Source organism: Anguilla anguilla, chromosome 10, assembly GCF_013347855.1.
Source record: "Anguilla anguilla isolate fAngAng1 chromosome 10, fAngAng1.pri, whole genome shotgun sequence".
Classification (NCBI taxonomy): domain Eukaryota; kingdom Metazoa; phylum Chordata; class Actinopteri; order Anguilliformes; family Anguillidae; genus Anguilla; species Anguilla anguilla.
The window spans coordinates 5,369,829-5,387,816 of record NC_049210.1 but is presented as its reverse complement, the minus strand read 5'-3'; the positions used below and the strand labels follow the sequence as shown (position 1 = coordinate 5,387,816).

The window sequence follows — 17,988 nt, the reverse complement described above, 5'->3', positions numbered from 1 at the left end:
AGTGAGCTCACTGCATTGATGCCTATCTCGCGAGAACTCCTTCCGCCCCGTTCGATGCTTCTGCTGCTTCTGTCGCTGTTGCTGCTGTTGCTGTGTATTTGATTGACAGGAAACATGTCGGTGTGGAGGGAGAGCGCCGGGATGCAGCTGCTGGCACGGGAGACGGGGAGTACCTGCACCCAGTGCACACACCACCTTTAAATAACAGTACAGCGCCGTTTCGCGTTTATCCATTGTGCAATGAAGAGTTAACTGTCTATTTGTATCTTTCTAAAAATCTACACGCGCTGAATGGATTCTGCAGAAGCAAACGCTCTGTTCTAATTTTTTATTCTCTTGCATTTCTGTATATTGTGTTTGACTCAGCCCTCAGCATCAGTACCACTACCTGAACTACCCTGATGAAAACACTCCGTCAAGAGATACAAAAAGGACGATTACAATGGAGTCGCCGTCCAAATAGAATCGTCTTTTTAAAACACGTTTAAATAATCGATATACATAGGCATCTGTATATTTCTTGTTATACCATTTCATTTTATTTCTGTTATATTAGTTCACTGGTTTATTCAGAAAGTATTTTCTAATAAAATTAAGAAAAGTAAAAATACAAACGACCACTGCTCGCAAACTATGGACGAGGAGAATATGACAAAAAGCGAAGAGCAACATCTGAGTTTGCAAAAAGCCTTGCAGCAGTGCGAGCTGGTGCAAAATATGATAGACATTAGCATCTCCAGTTTGGAAGGTTTAAGGACCAAATGTGCCACATCCAACGACTTGACACAAAAAGAAATACGAACGCTCGAGGTAAGCATACATTTTCCACTATCAAAACCATTTTAACTGTAGCCGTAACAGCTTCGACAGAGACGTATTGTTATTTTCCGTGCTCTGCATTTATTCGCATTCAGATATGTATATTACGTGTTAACATCGGTGTATTCGTCTGTAAATATGTACATTTTGCCACATTTGTTTATCTAGCTATCTTGGTTTGTGTGCAGTGTAATAAATTAAGAAGCTGCAGTGAGCTGTTGTGAGCTTGCGCATTCTGCAGGTGGTGGAAGAAAGGTGGCTCTAGCATACAATTTCCATCAGATTTTCACTGCAAATCTGGAGGCCCGAACTAGGCTCTCTAAGCGGTTTGTTATAAATCTGCGTGCGCATTTCATGATTATTTCGCAGCAATTGTACCCCATGTATATTGTTTTTGGTAAATCAGTGCAAATGCTTAAAACGTGACCCATTTTAATATCACTGCGGGGAATCACACAAATTGCGTTATGTAACATTTATGCTTTACACATTTTTGATGTTAAACCACGTTCGCCTTATTTTGACCTCGTAAATAACCCAGGAGTTATGTTCGCATTCGCATGCCCTCATGGTGTTTTAAACCAGCGACCTCCCAATGGGATATCTGTAGGCGGGGAATTTTAAAAGTAACATACTCTGGGATTTGAAGTCGAAGTAAAAACAGTGCACACAATTAAAAGAACGTAAGCGTAAATGGAAGCCGTTCTGCATAATGTTGTCACTAACTAAATAACTTTCTGCGGTTGTTTCAGTTGTCGTTGTGTTGGTATGAGCATAGTTCACAACTGAGGATAATAGAATAAGCCATTTTAATGCATATTCAGTTCATATTACACCCTTTGTGATGTGAATTATTATAATTTTTTGTCGATTTGCCTTCTTCCTGTTGATCAATTATATAATTGGACCCCCCCCCCCCCCCAAAAAAAAGAAGCTAAAACAAAAGGCAAACTGTAGAATATACTTCAGTAAAATGGTGCCAGTGGGTATTCACTTTTAAGTTGCTAGCACCTAGCTGTAATTGTCTCTTTAAAAAATGTCCCACTTCCAGAAATTAGCTGCTCGAGTCACAAGAAGGGAAATTATTTGAGTGGGCCGTAGGGAAATTCTTAATTTTCTTTCAGAAGCAAAACCCAGTTAGGTCACGATAAAAGTCTTGTTGAACTCTGGCTCTGCAGAAAGCAATTGGAAATTGGTGAAATATCAATTGCCCTGTTGAATCTGGGATGGCGGTGGTCATGGATCATGAATCATGAATCATGAGTCTTATGTTAAATGTCCTAACATGACTTAGTATAGGCTAGTAATAGTGTAACTATCTGAGTAGTCTTTCAGGAGCTTCCAAGGACAAGGTCTGGAATTTAGTTTCACTTATTTTCTCTAATGTCAAATTATGACATCACTTGGTGTCTCTGTGTAATTGTAAATAGAGTACAGTAATTGTGGACACATTGAAACCTTTTGTGCTTTGACGTTTTTTGTTTTGTTCTGTGGTCAACTTTATCTTGAGAAAAACGGCAGGAGAGACCAAGTGCAGCACTTAAATTCATTGCCAAAATACATTGCTGACGGTTTTTTTGTTGTTGTTGTTTGGTCAACTTTTTCAGCATTGTTATACAATGTGTTACATTGCCAGTAGTGCCAGGCCAATGTTTTGATCCTCCATTTTTTGATCAGATCCTTTACAGCTCTGATGAGGATCATATATCTGCCAATGTTATTATTATTATTATTATTATTATTATTATTTTATTTTTTTAATTATTTTTTTTACCTCTTACATGATTTGCTTGCTCAACCAAGTGGTTAATGCAAAGAGGAGATGTTTTACAAAGCTCCTGCTAAATGCGCACATCATAGCTTTTTGCCTTTGTCCAGTAACAATCAATTATCCCGATTGTGGTGCGAAGAGACGATAAAACCGCGGTGGACTTTGGTCGTGTTTGCCCTTCTGTCTTTTATTTTCACGTTTGCTTTCTGTGGATAGCTTTTTTTTTTAAAAAGTGGAACGGTTTCTGCATTGTTTGATATATTTAGTCATGATCCGATGAGGAACAGAAATCGACTTGCGCTGCTTGTTTTTTCTGTGTTAGGAGTGGTTGGCAGTGTATGAATTTGTGGAAAGATGCTTCCAGGAACCGAGACTTGGACTTAAAGTCACAGTCTATAGCATTTTTCAAGTCTCAATTAATTCTATCCTGTCTTTCTGGAATCTCAGCGGAACAGCCTATCAGTGCGCTTCGGGCTATTCATTTGCTGTGTTTATTTTTTTCCTGGAGCTTGGCATTGTGGCATGCTCTTCTACCAATCAAAGTGCACTCAGTGGGAAGCACTTCCTGGTAACCTGAAAAGGGTACAGGGGCCTTCTCCGTGTCAGTTAGGCAGTTTACGGAGCATGGACAGTATTGTGGTTATTGATGAACTGCGCTGTGACAGTTTTTCCTGGGGCAGCTGATCCATGCTGTACAGGAAAAACAAGGTGGCACACGGAGAACTGGAAACCCCCCCCCCCCACACACACACACCCCTTAGGATATTGACATTCAGACCCAAAAACAGCCGAAAGGCACTGTCCTGTTTGTGAACATCCTGTCCAGCTTTGCATCATTCAACAGAGTGAAAACATATAGGGAAGTCCCAATAACATCAATGCAATATGGCTTTTTAAATAAAAAATAAAACATTTCTTTCAGTAGCCACCACAGAAAGGTAACATCTGCAATTTTCTCACCATTGGCTCATAGTGATTATGATACCAGCCTCACTAGGACCCATATGTAAGGGGCCAGTGCTGAAAGCCAGGTTAGTGTGCAGGGTCTGTTTGTAGTGTTGCTTAATTTAGCTTTGGTTTGAGGGGCATCAGGGCTGTGTTATTTACAGTGCTGTCCAAAATTATTCACACCCTTCATAAAGATGAGACAAGAAAGTACTTAAAAGTATACTGAAAAATGAACTTGATATAATCAAGTATACTTTAAAGAATTAACTTTTGTGTACTAATTTTTTGTCAGGGAGCACATGAAGCGAAACTGGTAGCACCATGCTCCTGTTAGTTTTTGACCTAAGATCTCTTTCGAGAAGGTTGCATAAATGTAATCTTTCATACCGTGATAATCTATATCTTCTTATCTCCGTAGTTAGCTAAAGGGTGGTCGTGGTGATGGAAGATTTATCTTTTTTGGAGTGCATCTTTGTCTCAGCACAATCAAAGGAAATGGCATACTTGCAGGGAAAGAATTGCACAGTTTGCAAGCGATGCATATTTGTGAAACGCGTTTTGACCGGATGTTGTGACCTGCAAGTGAAACTCCTCACAAATCATCGTCCTGAAATGTGCCCCAGTAATTATGCGATCAGTTGACCATTTCGTGGTGTATTTTGAAGTTTGGTTGGGAGCACTGACTTGCTGAAAGGTCCATTTGTGGTTCAGTTTGAGGTTCTTGGCAGGAGGATTCCAGGTTTTTGTCCTAAAAGCTGATGCAAAACAACCCTATAATATCAAAGATACACCACCATATTTCACCATAGGTATGACAGCCTTTTTAAAAGTAAGCATGTTCCTACCCACCGTTGGTCTGCATGCCCAGTAAGCTAAGCTTAGATGCCACCTGTCTGTATCACCTGGTTCCAGTCTCAAGTTTAAATGCTGAAATTTGATTGGAACCTGGGGGCGGGGGGTATTTCACAAAGCCGGATTGCTGAGTTAGCTGGATAACTGCGCTGAGTAAAATTCATAATGGTTCTTTGTTCCAGATTTGCGAGGGTTCCGAGTTTCACTCGCAGTGCAGTTATCCTGCAAGTAGCCCTGCTTCGTGAAATAGGACCCAGGTGTTATGCTCAGTCTTTGTGTCATTTCTTTCAGTTGAAATCTTGAAAAAATGGGAACTGTATCATTCAAATCTGGCCTTCTCAAAAATGTATACATGCAGTCTTATGCAAGGTCTTTATAACTATATATCAGATCATTGAAAACTGTGTTTTATTGCATGTTATGCAGCTTGTCCCATGTAAAGTTCAGTGACCAAACTTTATTTTTATGTACATACTCTGGTTAAGTGTACAGTGTCACAGCAGGCAGAAGCTTAATCAGGCAGAGATGATTGTGCAGTATTTTCTGTGGCTCCAGGAGTTAGAGTCACTGTGTGGTGTGGCAGTCCTCTGGCTATTAAGTTCTAAGGAAGAGGCTGCCTTGTCAGATAATTTGACATAGGATCCCAAGGTCCGTAGGCTGTTGGTAACATATGAAGTAATTCTGCCTTTAATTAATTAGTTATTTACATTACTGGCATGTAGCAGGCACTCTTACCCAATGAGACTTACACAATACTTAAAAAAAAAATGTAGCATCCATTTATACAGCTGGATACATATACTGAGGCGATACAGGTTTACCTTGCTCAACGGTACAACAGCAGTGTCCTAGCTGGGAATGGAACCTCTGATCTTTAGGTTACAAGGCCAGTACCTTACTCATTATACTACACTGCCACCCAGTGTATTTGCTTAAAGGTTTTAAAGGCTTAGCAGTGGGAAACATGTGACCATAAAACTCCATTTAGCCCATGATGCTGCCTGTTGTCATTCAGTATTAGAAGTATTAAAAACAAACAAAAACAATATAGGCTGAGGAAGATGAGATGATCCTGTTTTTAATGTTACAAAAAGCGACATGGTTGTGTCGTTTTATAACATTTGTTGGAGTGCTACTCTCATAACATGAATTGAACAGAGCACCCTCCTTAAATACTTCTATGAACTCCATGCCTAAATCCATGCATCCCCGAGTGCAGGCTGTACCTTTAAGGGGGAACCGAAAGTTCTCAAGAGGGACCTGGATGTGTTGGGAGAAAAAAAACATGTACAAATAGTTTTCCTCACCATTTGCACGTGATAATGAAAATGTCATTTTGAAAATTGAACATTATCTCAGCATTTGATACAGACATCGCACAAAGGGGAAAAAGTTCCCGCACACGAGGGGTGTATAAGCCTCCAAATGAGAGTTTTAAAACTGCACTACAGTGACAGAGTTCAAAGTTCAACTGAAAGCCTGGTCAAAGCGTTGTCTTTGTGGTGCAGTTTAGTCTGTTTAAACTGCATGTGGAATTTTTTTAAAATTATTTTGCATCTATTCTAACTTTTTAAATTATGCTGTGCTTTCAGGAGGCCAGCAGTAGCATCACTTGAGACAGTAGGCTAACTGGAATGATCTGAATCTGAGGATGAGCATATAGCTGTAAAATCAAAAACAGAACTGCGTTTGGACAGGTATGCAAAGGTGCAGAGGATGTGTTCATAAGAGGAATGAAAAGAAACTAAAAGAAATGGCATCAGTATCCAGGATAGATGAAGCAAGAAAATACAATGAAATGTGTGGATCGCAAGGACTGTGGTCGGTGTAGTAGAGGGGCCTACCCAGGAGGCGGAGCCCCAGTGTGTTAAACGTGCTGTGATTCGAGTGAGCGGGGAGGCGGGTGAGGTTTCAGCAGGTTCCAGATGAACTGGAGAGGCTTGTGGATGTTTAGCTCAGAGGCCTAGCTTTCGACAAACTGCAGCAACCACCCAGGCCTGGTAGTACTAGGCCAAGCGTTTCAGACTCCAGTCCTGGATGGCCACAGTCTCTGCGGTATTTACATTACATTATTACATTATAGGCATTTAGCTGACGCTCTTATCCAGAGCGACTTACAACAGTGTAACCAAACTCAGGATCAAGTCCACTTAAGTCCATTGAATAAAATGCAGATAAAAAGCCTTATTTCAGTCGGCACCCAAAAAGCCTATTTCAGTCGGCACCCAAATTTAGGCCTTGGAAACAAGGTGTGCAGGCTCTTTAGCTAATCAGTGACTTAAATTAAGCACTTAATTGCAGGAATGCGTCATCAAAAACCAGAAAACACTGTGGCCCTCCAGGATTTGAGTTTGAGATCCCCCTACTAGGGCCTGGACTAGGATTTGGATAGAGTAGATAAGTGGTTCTCAAACCTGGTCCTGGGTGATCCCTGTATATGCTGGCATTTGTTCCAACCGCAATTGCGATCCCGTTGTGGAAGCTGTAAATCTTTTTTTGTCATATTGCCAAATACTTTGGGATGAAATCATTAACCCTTTAAGCCTTCAGGGTGTAAGATCATAAATATGTGATTAGAATGTTCTGAATTTAACATTCTAATGCTGATGTAACTGTCACTACTGGTAATTGGTAAAGCAATGGAGATCTAGAACACTGACATAGAACTTTAAAAAAAAAAAAACCCTACTCTTCAGAGAGTTAATAACATTTCACCTGCACACATTCCTGATGTAGGGCTACTTATCCTGCTTGAGGCCCCTGAAGCATGAGCCTCCTTCGGTCTGTTAAATCAAGAATCCAGCTTGGATTTTCTTTTGTGTTGTGGCTACATGTGGATGTTAGCAGTATGCTAACATTCACATCTATGCCTTGTATTATAATTCTACGCATCTATGCTTTGTATTATAATTCTAGGTTGGTGTGAGTTCAGTTATTTTCAGTGCGCTATCGATGTTGCCTTTACACTCGTGGGTCTGGGAATGCTCTTAGCCAGGTGGGCCACTGTTGCTCACATAACAGCTCTGCTGCTCAGGTGAATGCACCTATGTTCTCCTACGTTGTTAGTCGCTCTGTAAAAGAGCGTCTGCTAATGAAGGTAACATAACATACAGTAGAAAGCCCCCCCCCCCCCCCCCCAAAAAAAAAAAAATATTTCTTGCGATGTTCAGTTAGTTGGTAGCTCTGGCACTGCAGACGGTGAGAGGGATACCAGCCATGCTCTGTTGTTGAGGTGGACCGGTTGGAGGTGTAATGGTATGGTATGGGGTGGATGCTGATTTAATTGGGGGAAAAAAACCCAGCTGACCCTGAAGCCCTCCAGGACCAACAATTTCCAGCTTTGCAGTAGAGCGCGGAGGAAGATTACGGTCTTGTGTTTACTCGTGAGTCCTTGACTGGGCATTGCTATGGAGGTGAAGTTCTCATCACACACATTCGCATTTTAACTCATTTAGAAGCTAGACCACCCATTTGAACATGGCGATTGACAAGCGAACAAAACCTTACAGTATAACATCACTGAAATGGAGCAGTATGCGTTTGCAGGACCGGCTACTGTTCCCGCCACAAATAGACCTCATAGAATACCTCTGGAGTGTTCTGTGTTGGTCTGTGTGTGTGTATGTGTGTGTGTGTGCGTGTGTGTGACCGTGACCGCATCTTGACCATCGTCGCACACGCCCTTGCGCTGTGCATGTGTTCGTGTGATGCCGGTACCATGTAGTGCATGAGCACGGCTGGCAGCGTGATGAAGTTATTTTGAACTCCCTCGTCTAAAAATAGGGATTTTCATGGGGCTGCCGTTCCTTTCATTTTAACATGGCATTGAAATGGTGTCACATGAGCCATGTTTTTTTATAATGCAGTCAGCAGTTTTTTTTTTTGTGCCGGATAAACAGATCACCTTTCATTTTGTCCTTTTGCTTTTGTTTCTCATTTTTAGTGCCTCTCATATTTTTGAAATATAAAATATGTTCATTCCCTCTCATACCCAGTCTGGAACATTGACATGACGAGCTGACACGCGGCCCAAATGTGTAAAGATGACATTTATATCCTAAAGCTATGATAAAAAATAAAAAAAATAAACTGTATTTTAACATATCTCCTGTAGCCAAACGTTTAAGGAATGTTTGTGTTGCATAAGAAAATGCGAGGCCAGCTGGTCATTAGTTGAACAAAATGACCCATTTCATTTAAAGACCGTTGATGACAGCCCACACGTTTATTGATTTAATCACTGCTGTTTAGTGGCATTTTTCAAAGGCATATTTTAGAGACGATGCCATTTTGAAAAACTGACATTGATATCGGGTTTATGAGTATGTTTGCATTATATAAACTGAATGTGCAGTCCTCTTGTTAGGTTGGGATTTTTTTTTAAAAGCTACATGCTACATTGTTTAAAAATATATATTGTTGTCCCACTGCATTTACAATTAGGCCAGCGTCTGTCTTGGTGTAACTATATTAACAAACAAAGTAACTTAAACTGTACAGCAACAGTAAAAAACTGTAGTCTACATGTTGTACCTCTTGATGCTGAGTCCATCAAATTAAAGTGTTGTGCTTGTGCTCGTGTTAGACACAGTATCTCAGTTGGATGCCCCATCTGTACTGCATGCTACTGCAAAAATAACAGAATGACATCACCGTCATGAGGGAGATGTCCAATTTAGAATGCTCATATTTTTTCAAAACTCCGCTGAATTGTAGTTCTCAGATGTCTTGAAAATTTTAACAGTGCTGCAGGAGGATGATTAAGAAGCAAAGGGTCCAAATCATTTTATTGGACTGACAGATAATGTGCTACGTGTTGACCTGAGATTTGTACACAGCAGCGTGTTCAGTATAAAATCAACTATGATTGTACTTCTAACTATATTAGTTACGTATGAGTGAATTCAGAATTGGGAGTATATTGTCCCTACTGGACTTGTGTAAACACTATTAGAGTTGATTTAACACTAGGAAATTTGCTGTGTATTTCTATTTGACGTAGAAATAGACAATTTGTGTGAAATTTGTGTCATTGAGAAGTGCGTAGCTTGAGATTTGCAGAATTATTTGAACTTTCTGCAGTGTTCTGGAGAAAACTGTCACTTGTTACAGTACCTTCTGTGTCATGCTTCTCAGACGTGACTCACATCTTTCTGCTTCAGCTGAAGGTGGTGGGCCAAATGTTCCAAAACATGACATGGCACTTCAGCCTCATGTTTATACAGTTTAATATTACAATACAAGTAGATTTGTGAATTGTGAGAGGGTCCCAATTTGACGTTTTGACAATTAGAAACTCGAAACTGGTCACTTTTTGCGTTTCTGCTTTTATCTTTTACATTTTTATCCTTTTGGGCATTTGCAGTTTTGTGAAATCAGGATATTTTTGACATTGACCCAATGTGTGAATTACATGGAAGCTTAGTTGGCCAAAATACATCAATAAAACAATAAACAGTATGCAATAACTGCTCAAACAAACTTTGAGGTATACTGGCAGTCTCACCATTATAGTGAGACCATCTGTGGTGTTAGTGTAGTGTTACTATTCAAAATCCCTTCACCTACTCTTCATTTAGTGGCAGTAAGTTGATAAGAAAAAAAATTAAGATTTTGGAAAAAAATAATTTCTGAACAAACAAGGTGGCTCGACCATATGAGCAGATATTTTAATGAGGTCATTTTAAGTAGACATAGTCCACTACACTTGGTGAGACATGGACATCCCAATAGTATTTTTTCCATCTGGTATTTTTACAGCAGATATGATGACTTCAATTCATTCTGTAAGAAAGTTTTAGAATTTTGTGAAATTATATTAAAGTATTGTTTGACAAGGACAAGACTGTATTAATTTCTGTCAGTGTAGTATAAATTATTTTAGTCCTGATAACAACTACTGTTGTGACTCAGTGTCAGCTGAAACCAAACTCACTAAAGCACCTTCCCTGTGCTTTTTACTATCAAGGCAACTGGGTGACCAGTTGTTGGGCCAACACATAGAAACAGGGATAAGACAATTTTACTTAAATCTGATGTTTTTGATGCATACACTTGACTTAGGCATGAGTGTTTAATTTGAGAAATGTTACGACTGGATCTCTTCATGGTGACAGAATGGATGTATCCATTCATACAAGGTCCGGCTTCTGTTTGCCTTCACATTCACCAAGTCTGACATGAACATTCGCTTGAGCTTTACATTTCCAATGCTAACTTAATTAGCTCCATTAATGGCACATATTCAGAGTTCGACATTTTATGATACAGAGTTTTTCTCTCACTTTTACTGGAGTTTTTCCACAGTTTATATTGTAGGGTCACTTCATATGAAGTTGTTGTCATGTTAACAGCACAGGTTTGTGTAACAGCGTGATTTTGCTGGTGCATATTTGGTGTCGTGACACACAAGATACCATTATCAAGATTGTTTACAAGATCCATTTTTCGTAACAGGGGGACATACAATCCTGTTATTCTCTCCAATACCTAGCTTGAAATGGCACTGTACAGTAAGACTGTGGTCGTGCTATTTGTCCAAATATTGTAGACTTTAGAACATGTGATGGTTACCACTTTATTTCTTGTATTGTGCTGTCATATTACATGAGAAACAGCACATGCCTAATTAGAATTTGCGATTTGAGTTTTTGACTGTAAATTATTAGTCTGTTTGTGTGTAGCTGTGTTCTGTGCAATGATCAAAGTGTTCATCTCTGGTCCATTGCTTTTTGCACATGCTCTGAGAAATATTATTTTTGAAATGATTATGCCTGTATTTATGTGAACCTTCAAATAAAGGTGTGTGGTTTGATGAGTTTGGCAGGGTTATTAGTCACAGGAATCATCTGTTTTTATTTCCAATAAATATCAAATATGATTTTTTTTTTTCTTTTTTTGCCATACTCATTGTATACAGACTGGAGGGTCACTGCAGTGGTCTTTTTACTTGCTAGATGATGGTAGAATCACGTTCTGTTTCTCGCAAATACCAGGAAGTTCCGATCCTGCAAAAATCCCGAAAAAAAATTACCCTGGACATTCACGTGTATTACGGAAACAGAAACCCGCGGCGTTGCTCTTCTTTTAAAAACTGCCGTTCCACTTCTGCGGTCATTTACAAACCGTGACTGGATTAAGTGCTGTTTTATTGACCTGTTTGTTTCGTAGCGGTCCCCTGACGCATTTAGTGAATGAAGGCTTAGCGGCCTGGGCTGTAGGGGTTGCTTAGCGTGCACGTTATCTGTTCACATTAGTTTATCCCTTTAACCTGCTTGGCTGAAATTAATTAAGACCATTTCACAGTTTGCTGTTGCAGTTTGAGGTACTCCATTTCTGGTGAACCACATGATGAACATGTTTATTGTGATATTCAGTTACAAGTAAGAATTGGTTTTATGTTGAGCGGTAAACGTGCTGTTATTCTGCTTCTTTCTCAGTGATACTGAGAAGTCTTGCCCTGCCCCAAGGTTCTTAGCATAACACCAGGTGCATTGTGGTAAATTAAGGCTTTAAGGTATTGGACGGTCAGATTGTGGATCTGGGATCAAAGTGTATGGGTACGGCTTTAATAAATGTCTTTTTGTTTGTCATTTGTTCTGTGTTTCTTGCTTTTTAAAAAATAATAAAACCGTCATTAAAAAAAGTTTTGGCAGATTGTATTTATTTATTTGATAATTTGCATTTTTGGCATAATTATTTGCTGTGTGAGGGAGTTGGGTGGGAGGGAAAATGTACTGTCATTCCAGCATTTGGCAGTATTAAGATTAGGTGTGTATTACATTTTAGTGAGGTGAAATGTAAGCATTTTGACTGCTAAATTTGAGCTCTTTGGATACATGTGAAAAAACATTGTTTTACTATGTTACAGGAAGACTTGAGTATGGATCTCTGATTGCACCTCCAAAGCAAAGATTTAGGACCAAATGAACTTTTAACTACATTGTGCATCTTCCTTTAAGATGCACACAGTAGTTACACTATGCAAATGAGTTCGGAAACTGGTGAAATTAAAGCAGGATTTGTGTGGACTGATGGAACCTGAGCCCTATATTTTCAGATGCAATGCTCAGGCAACAGAATTCAGCAACACTGAGACATTCTCTGAACAGTAGCGCTGAATATTCCTTAGTGAGGGAGGAATGCGTGTCTGTTGAGAACCGTTCTCTCACGACATTGTCAGTCAATCAGTCAACCTTTATTTTATTGTCGGACGATAGACACATCGAGGGAACGAGCCCTCATTTACAATAGTGCTGAGATTACAAAATACTGTTAAAACAGCAATAATAAAATACATTTTAAAAGAATGATAAAATAACAGTAATAATAAATACAATGGCAGGATGATGATAGTTCCATTTGAACCTTTTCTGTGAAGACCCCAGGGCCGAATCTCTGTGTTTATTTAGTGATTTTTATTTGTTTCTGTCTTTGTTACCTCATTTATCACGCGTGTGTTCGTGTGCGTGCATGTATTCTTTTATTCAGGTATTTGCTTCCTTGTTTGGGTTGCTAACCAAGTGCTGGAAAGAACATGTGCTTCTTTGTAGCCTACCTTTCTTTTAAGTGACTCTGGCATTGCACAATTTACAGCTGGTCTATGAAACACTACTGGTACTTGTTCTTTACAAGTATGGTCTAAGCTCAGATTTTTTTCAGGAGAAAATCGTTATTTTAAACTGCAGCCTTGAGAAAGGGTATACTGTAACATAAACATTAAAAAATACTCTCTGAAGTCAGCAGTTAGGTAGCGAAGAGTGACCCCTAGGATGCATGCGTTTTTGTACAAGAATTATATGTAATGACCTGGGAATGTTGGTTACGGATCCTTGATTGTTCAAAAAATGAACGGACCATTAGACCAATGTCTCCCACTTACTCTCAAAATGGTTTTATATTGGCAGTGGGCGGGGGGGAGGGGGGTGTTGTGACATAGACATGTGTGAATGTGATCATAGACATGTGTGAATGCCATCGGTACATGGAATGTAGCCTAATTGTTGAAACCCTCCTAGAGGAACAGACCTTCCCCGCGACTGGCTGTACTGTAACACAGCCGTCCCCTTGGAGACTCAACTCCTCCGTACGCAGTGAGCCAGCGTGAGGTGGCGTGATATCGAGGAGGAATCGTTCCAGGGTAGGCCGTTTGAGCGAGAGTCGAAGACGCTGCGAGAAACAGCTGCCGCAAACACGTCTTAAAGCCACCGTTCAGCCAGCGCCATTACAGTAGCCCTTACCTGCGTGTGATTCGACTGCGCTGCGTTCCCTGTGAGATGTCTGAGGTCATAAGTGGTGACAATATAGTCATCCCCCTTGTTTATTTTATTGCTCCGCGCTAATCGGCGGTTCCTGTATACCGGCAGCCTGAAGTGCAGTGTGCGTTAATAAACTAGTGCTATTGCTAATAAATATTTCGCAGAGCCAACTGTGAGTATTATTGTGTGTTTAAAGCCGTTACTACCCAGTAGTTACTGTCAGTAATAGTAATAGTTTTTTTTCACACCATCTAATCACTAGATATCAAAATGAGCACCTTGTGGGAGGACTGGGAGACTGACGATGAGCTGTGATGTTGACTGTGGAGGTTTCAGAGATGTTACGCTAAATATATGTTCCCTAATTCACCAACATTTTTCTCCTTATTACCAGGCTCAGCTCTCAGTACAGATTAGGGCATTCCTTCATGCTTAAGGGGAACCACTTCCAATGGAAAAAAATGAGGTTTTACTTATTCTGTTTACTTATTAGCACCTGTGAAACTGTTAGCCTGGATTAAATATACTCAGGCCATTATTGTGGTTTTAAAGCAATACAGAAATAAAATCTGTGCAAAAATTTAAAATTGGTCAGTTTGACCCAAAGTGAACAAAAGGGTTAAGTGCTAAGTTTGAAAGGCAGGCCATGGCCCATACAAATGTGATTTGTAAACATTTGTCTAAATCCAACCGAACACTTTCCGTAGGTTTTTATAGAATATAGTACCTTTCAAATGTCAGACACAAGCTTGAATGAATGTGAAAATGAAAGCATATTGTGATATGCTGTTATATTTATAAATGATAAGTGTGATTACTTGTCAGATAATTTAGGGTTTATCTGAGGCTGAATTTTTTTTTCTTCTTTGTACAGTAAAAATGGACGACATGGTGTCTGGCTCATTGTTGCCTGTCCCTCTTGTGGCCGTAATGATCAATTGCAGCTGAAAGCTGAACTGTAGCATGTACCCTAAACAAAACAAACCATATCAGAAGCAGGACAGAATAGCAAGCAAAACAAATTATAATAACCTTGCAACTGAAACCCATTCTACGCATGCAGTTTAATTTGTCTGGCTTTGAATACGGTCTTGGTTGGGAAAGTATGATTATGATGATGATGATGATGATGATAATGAATTGAACATGCTAACTAAATCGTTTTGGTTTTTATAGATTATCACTGCTAAGCAGAATGGCACATATCCTTCATGGAGGGGAAGTACAGACACATATGGAAAGCAGTGTACCCATATGGATTAAGTTCTTACACAGAGCTGTGGCAGTAGTGTGTATTAGTTGGGTTCAAGTGCATCCCCGTGTAAAGCGTGGTGTAGAGGCCAGGGAATTACACTCAGGACTTAAACTGTGGGGTCTGCTGAGGACAGTATCGGGGGGGTAGGGGGGGCGGGTTTCCTGATCTCTGATATCTGTTCTACCTCTCTTTCAGGATGGGGGGTTTCCTGATCTCTGAAAGATGCTCTGCCTCTCTTTCAGGGTGGGGGGGGGGGGGGGGGGGGGGGGTGTTTCCCGATCTCTGAAATGTGCTCTGCCTCCTTTTCAGGGTGGGGGGGGTTTTCCCAATCTCTAAAATGTGCTCTGCCTCTCTTTCAGGGTGGGGGGGGGGGAGTTCCCGATCTCTGAAATGTGCTCTCCCTCTCTTTCAGGGTGGGGGGGGGGGGGTTTCCTGATCTCTAGAATGTACTCTGCCTCTCTTTCAGGGTGGGAAGGGGGGGTGTTTCCTGATCTCAAATGTACTCTGCCTCTCTTTCAGGGTGGGGGGGGGGGTGTTTCCCGATCTCTGAAATGTGCTCTGCCTCTCTTTCAGGGTGGGGGGGGGGGAGTTCCCGATCTCTGAAATGTGCTCTGCCTCTCTTTCAGGGTGGGGGGGGGGGGATTTCCCGATCTCTGAAATGTGCTCTGCCTCTCTTTCAGGGTGGGGGTGGGGCTGGGGGGGGGGAGGGGGGGGGGGGAGTTCCCGATCTCTGAAATGTGCTCTGCCTCTCTTTCAGGGTAAGCTAGTGAAGTACTTCAGCCGGCAGCTGTCCTGTAAACGCAAGGTGGCCTTACCCGAGAGAAACGCGGAGCTGGAGGAGTTCCCTCACCTGGGCCACTGGTTCCGCATCGTCAACATGAGGAAGGAGGTCACTGAGGTTCGCCCCCTCCGTCTGCTTGGTCTGAGTCTGAGTCGTCTTCTTCTTTGTCTCCTTCTTCAACTTTGTCTTCGAAGTATATGTCTAATGCTAATATTCATATGTTGCTAATGTAAAGTATTTAGAAATCTCTCTTTACAAACCTGTTTTTGGTTTCTTCTTTGTCTTTTTCTTAGTCTTCTTCGTCTTCGTCTTCTTCAACTTTGTCTTCAAAGTATTAGTCAGATGCAGATATTCATATGTTGCTAAGTAAATTCCAGCCCTGAAAGCGGTGTGCATGAAGTTAACTAAGAACAGTTACATTATTGTTCTTTCTAATGGAGCTGAAGCCGGATTTTGTCCCTAAACACGCGAGTAGTTATCCCACAGAACACGTTTGCAGTATTTGAAGGTTTGAACCTGCTGTAGAAACAGCCTCTGGTGTTCTATGGTCTATAGGAACCGGACAGCCATCTTTGTAAAAAAACGTTTTATCCTAATTCCCGGCCCCCTTGTCCCGTCCCCTCCTGTCCGATTGCAGGACATCGGCCCGGGCCAGCTGACCCTGGAGGGCCTGCTGGAGATGGACGACGAGCAGGTGTGCGAGACGGTGCAGAAGTTCGGGGCCAACGCCGAGGAGTGCGCTCGGCTCAACGCCGCCCTCTCCTGTCTGCGCAGCGTCCACCAATCAGGTGAGGCGCTGTCCGTCATCTCTGCAAGGCGGGGGGGGGGGGAGGGCGGGCGTCCACTTCAGGGGTGTCCAGTCCGTTGAGCATCCACTTCAGGGGTGTCCAGTCCGTTGAGCATCCACTTCAGGGGTGTCCAGTCCGTTGAGCATCCACTTCAGGGGTGTCCAGTCCGTTGAGCATCCACTTCAGGGGTGTCCAGTCCATTGAGCATCCACTTCAGGGGTGTCCAGTCCATTGAGCATCCACTTCAGGGGTGTCCAGTCCATTGAGCATCCACTTCAGGGGTGTCCAGTCTAATGACGGTATATAAATGAATGACGGGACACCGCTAATTTCAGTGGGCGAGATTACAGGCCAATCGTATCGCTTCCTGCTCGGCCTGTCGTGCGTGGACACCAGAAAGGACCGTGACCCTCCAGGGGTGGATTCAGACACTTGTGATATAGCTGTATCTATTCATGAATGTATTATGTAATAAATACAGACTAGATTTCAGCCCTAAATGCCACACCTGATTATACTAATTAGCAGCTCAGTGAGACCTCTAGCTGTTGAATGAGGTGTGCTTTGTTAGGATTGGAGTGAAGACCTACAGGATGGTAGATCTTCAGGAACAGGGATGGGCAGGCCTGTTATACGAAGTATAACAGCTACTAAATCTTCGCATAGATTTTCAAAGATAAAATATTGACCACCTTTTTAAGTATTCAGAGAATAACTTTTTTAAAGAGTTTTTCATGAATTTCATGTTCAGGTCTACATCAGTGACTGCATTTCCCGCAATGCCAAATGTGAGTGGACAGGTTTGCCGTCACAGCAGTTAAAATTTGTGTAGCATGAAGCGAAATAGAGACACATGCAAAAAGGCTCATCAGGTGCTACAGAGAGAAATGTAAATGAAAGAGTCGGAATCACACTGAAATATATTTTGTGCACATAAGTATCTCTAGTCTGAGGATGCTCTGTGCTCCAAACATCACTTACTTGCTATCAGTTTACGTATCTTAGTAACAGCCATAATTGTTCTATTAGATTTGCGTTGCTTGAGAGTGTGAGTATGAAAGTGATAAAGTCCATGTACAGACCATACTTCTGATGTGAAAGACATTTACTGATTTGATTCATCGTTTGAATAAACTGCAACTGTTCAGCAAGTTCTTTCAGAAGCTTTATTAATCTTGCAAGTCAAAACATATACCCCCCCCATATTTCACCATATGGTTTGATTAAGAAAAAGCCATAAAAGTTCAGAAAGTAAAAGGCCTCCCCAGTATTTTGTTCCAACCACCTGGGTTTGCTAATTAGCACAATTCCTCAGCCAGGAGGTATAACTAATTAGTGAAATTAGCTGGGTTCATGGGTAGAAGAAACACATGGCAGAGCCTCTACTTTCTGACCCCTGGACTTTCCACGTCTGTCTACTTATTATAAACTACAGAAGCCTATGATCTGACAGAGCAGAAATTCACTAAAACAATAACAATAAAAATTATATGTACAGATGTGGGATAAAGGTCAAG

General features: G+C 41.2%; 1 protein-coding gene across 4 annotated transcripts in view; it reads left to right on the top strand.

Moving 5' to 3' along the window:
• The window catches only part of ksr2 (kinase suppressor of ras 2), a 100,569-nt gene continuing 82,581 nt past the window's right edge, over positions 1–17,988 (top strand). For 3 of the 4 annotated variants that reach the window (XM_035378653.1, XM_035378652.1, XM_035378649.1), the window contains exons 1-3: positions 1–810; positions 15,660–15,800; positions 16,321–16,471. In XM_035378653.1, the coding sequence (XP_035234544.1) occupies positions 634–810; positions 15,660–15,800; positions 16,321–16,471 (469 nt within the window). In that variant the 5' untranslated portion in view covers positions 1–633. The remainder of the gene's footprint in view (positions 811–15,659; positions 15,801–16,320; positions 16,472–17,988) is intronic. The other variant, XM_035378651.1, reaches the window with a different exon arrangement.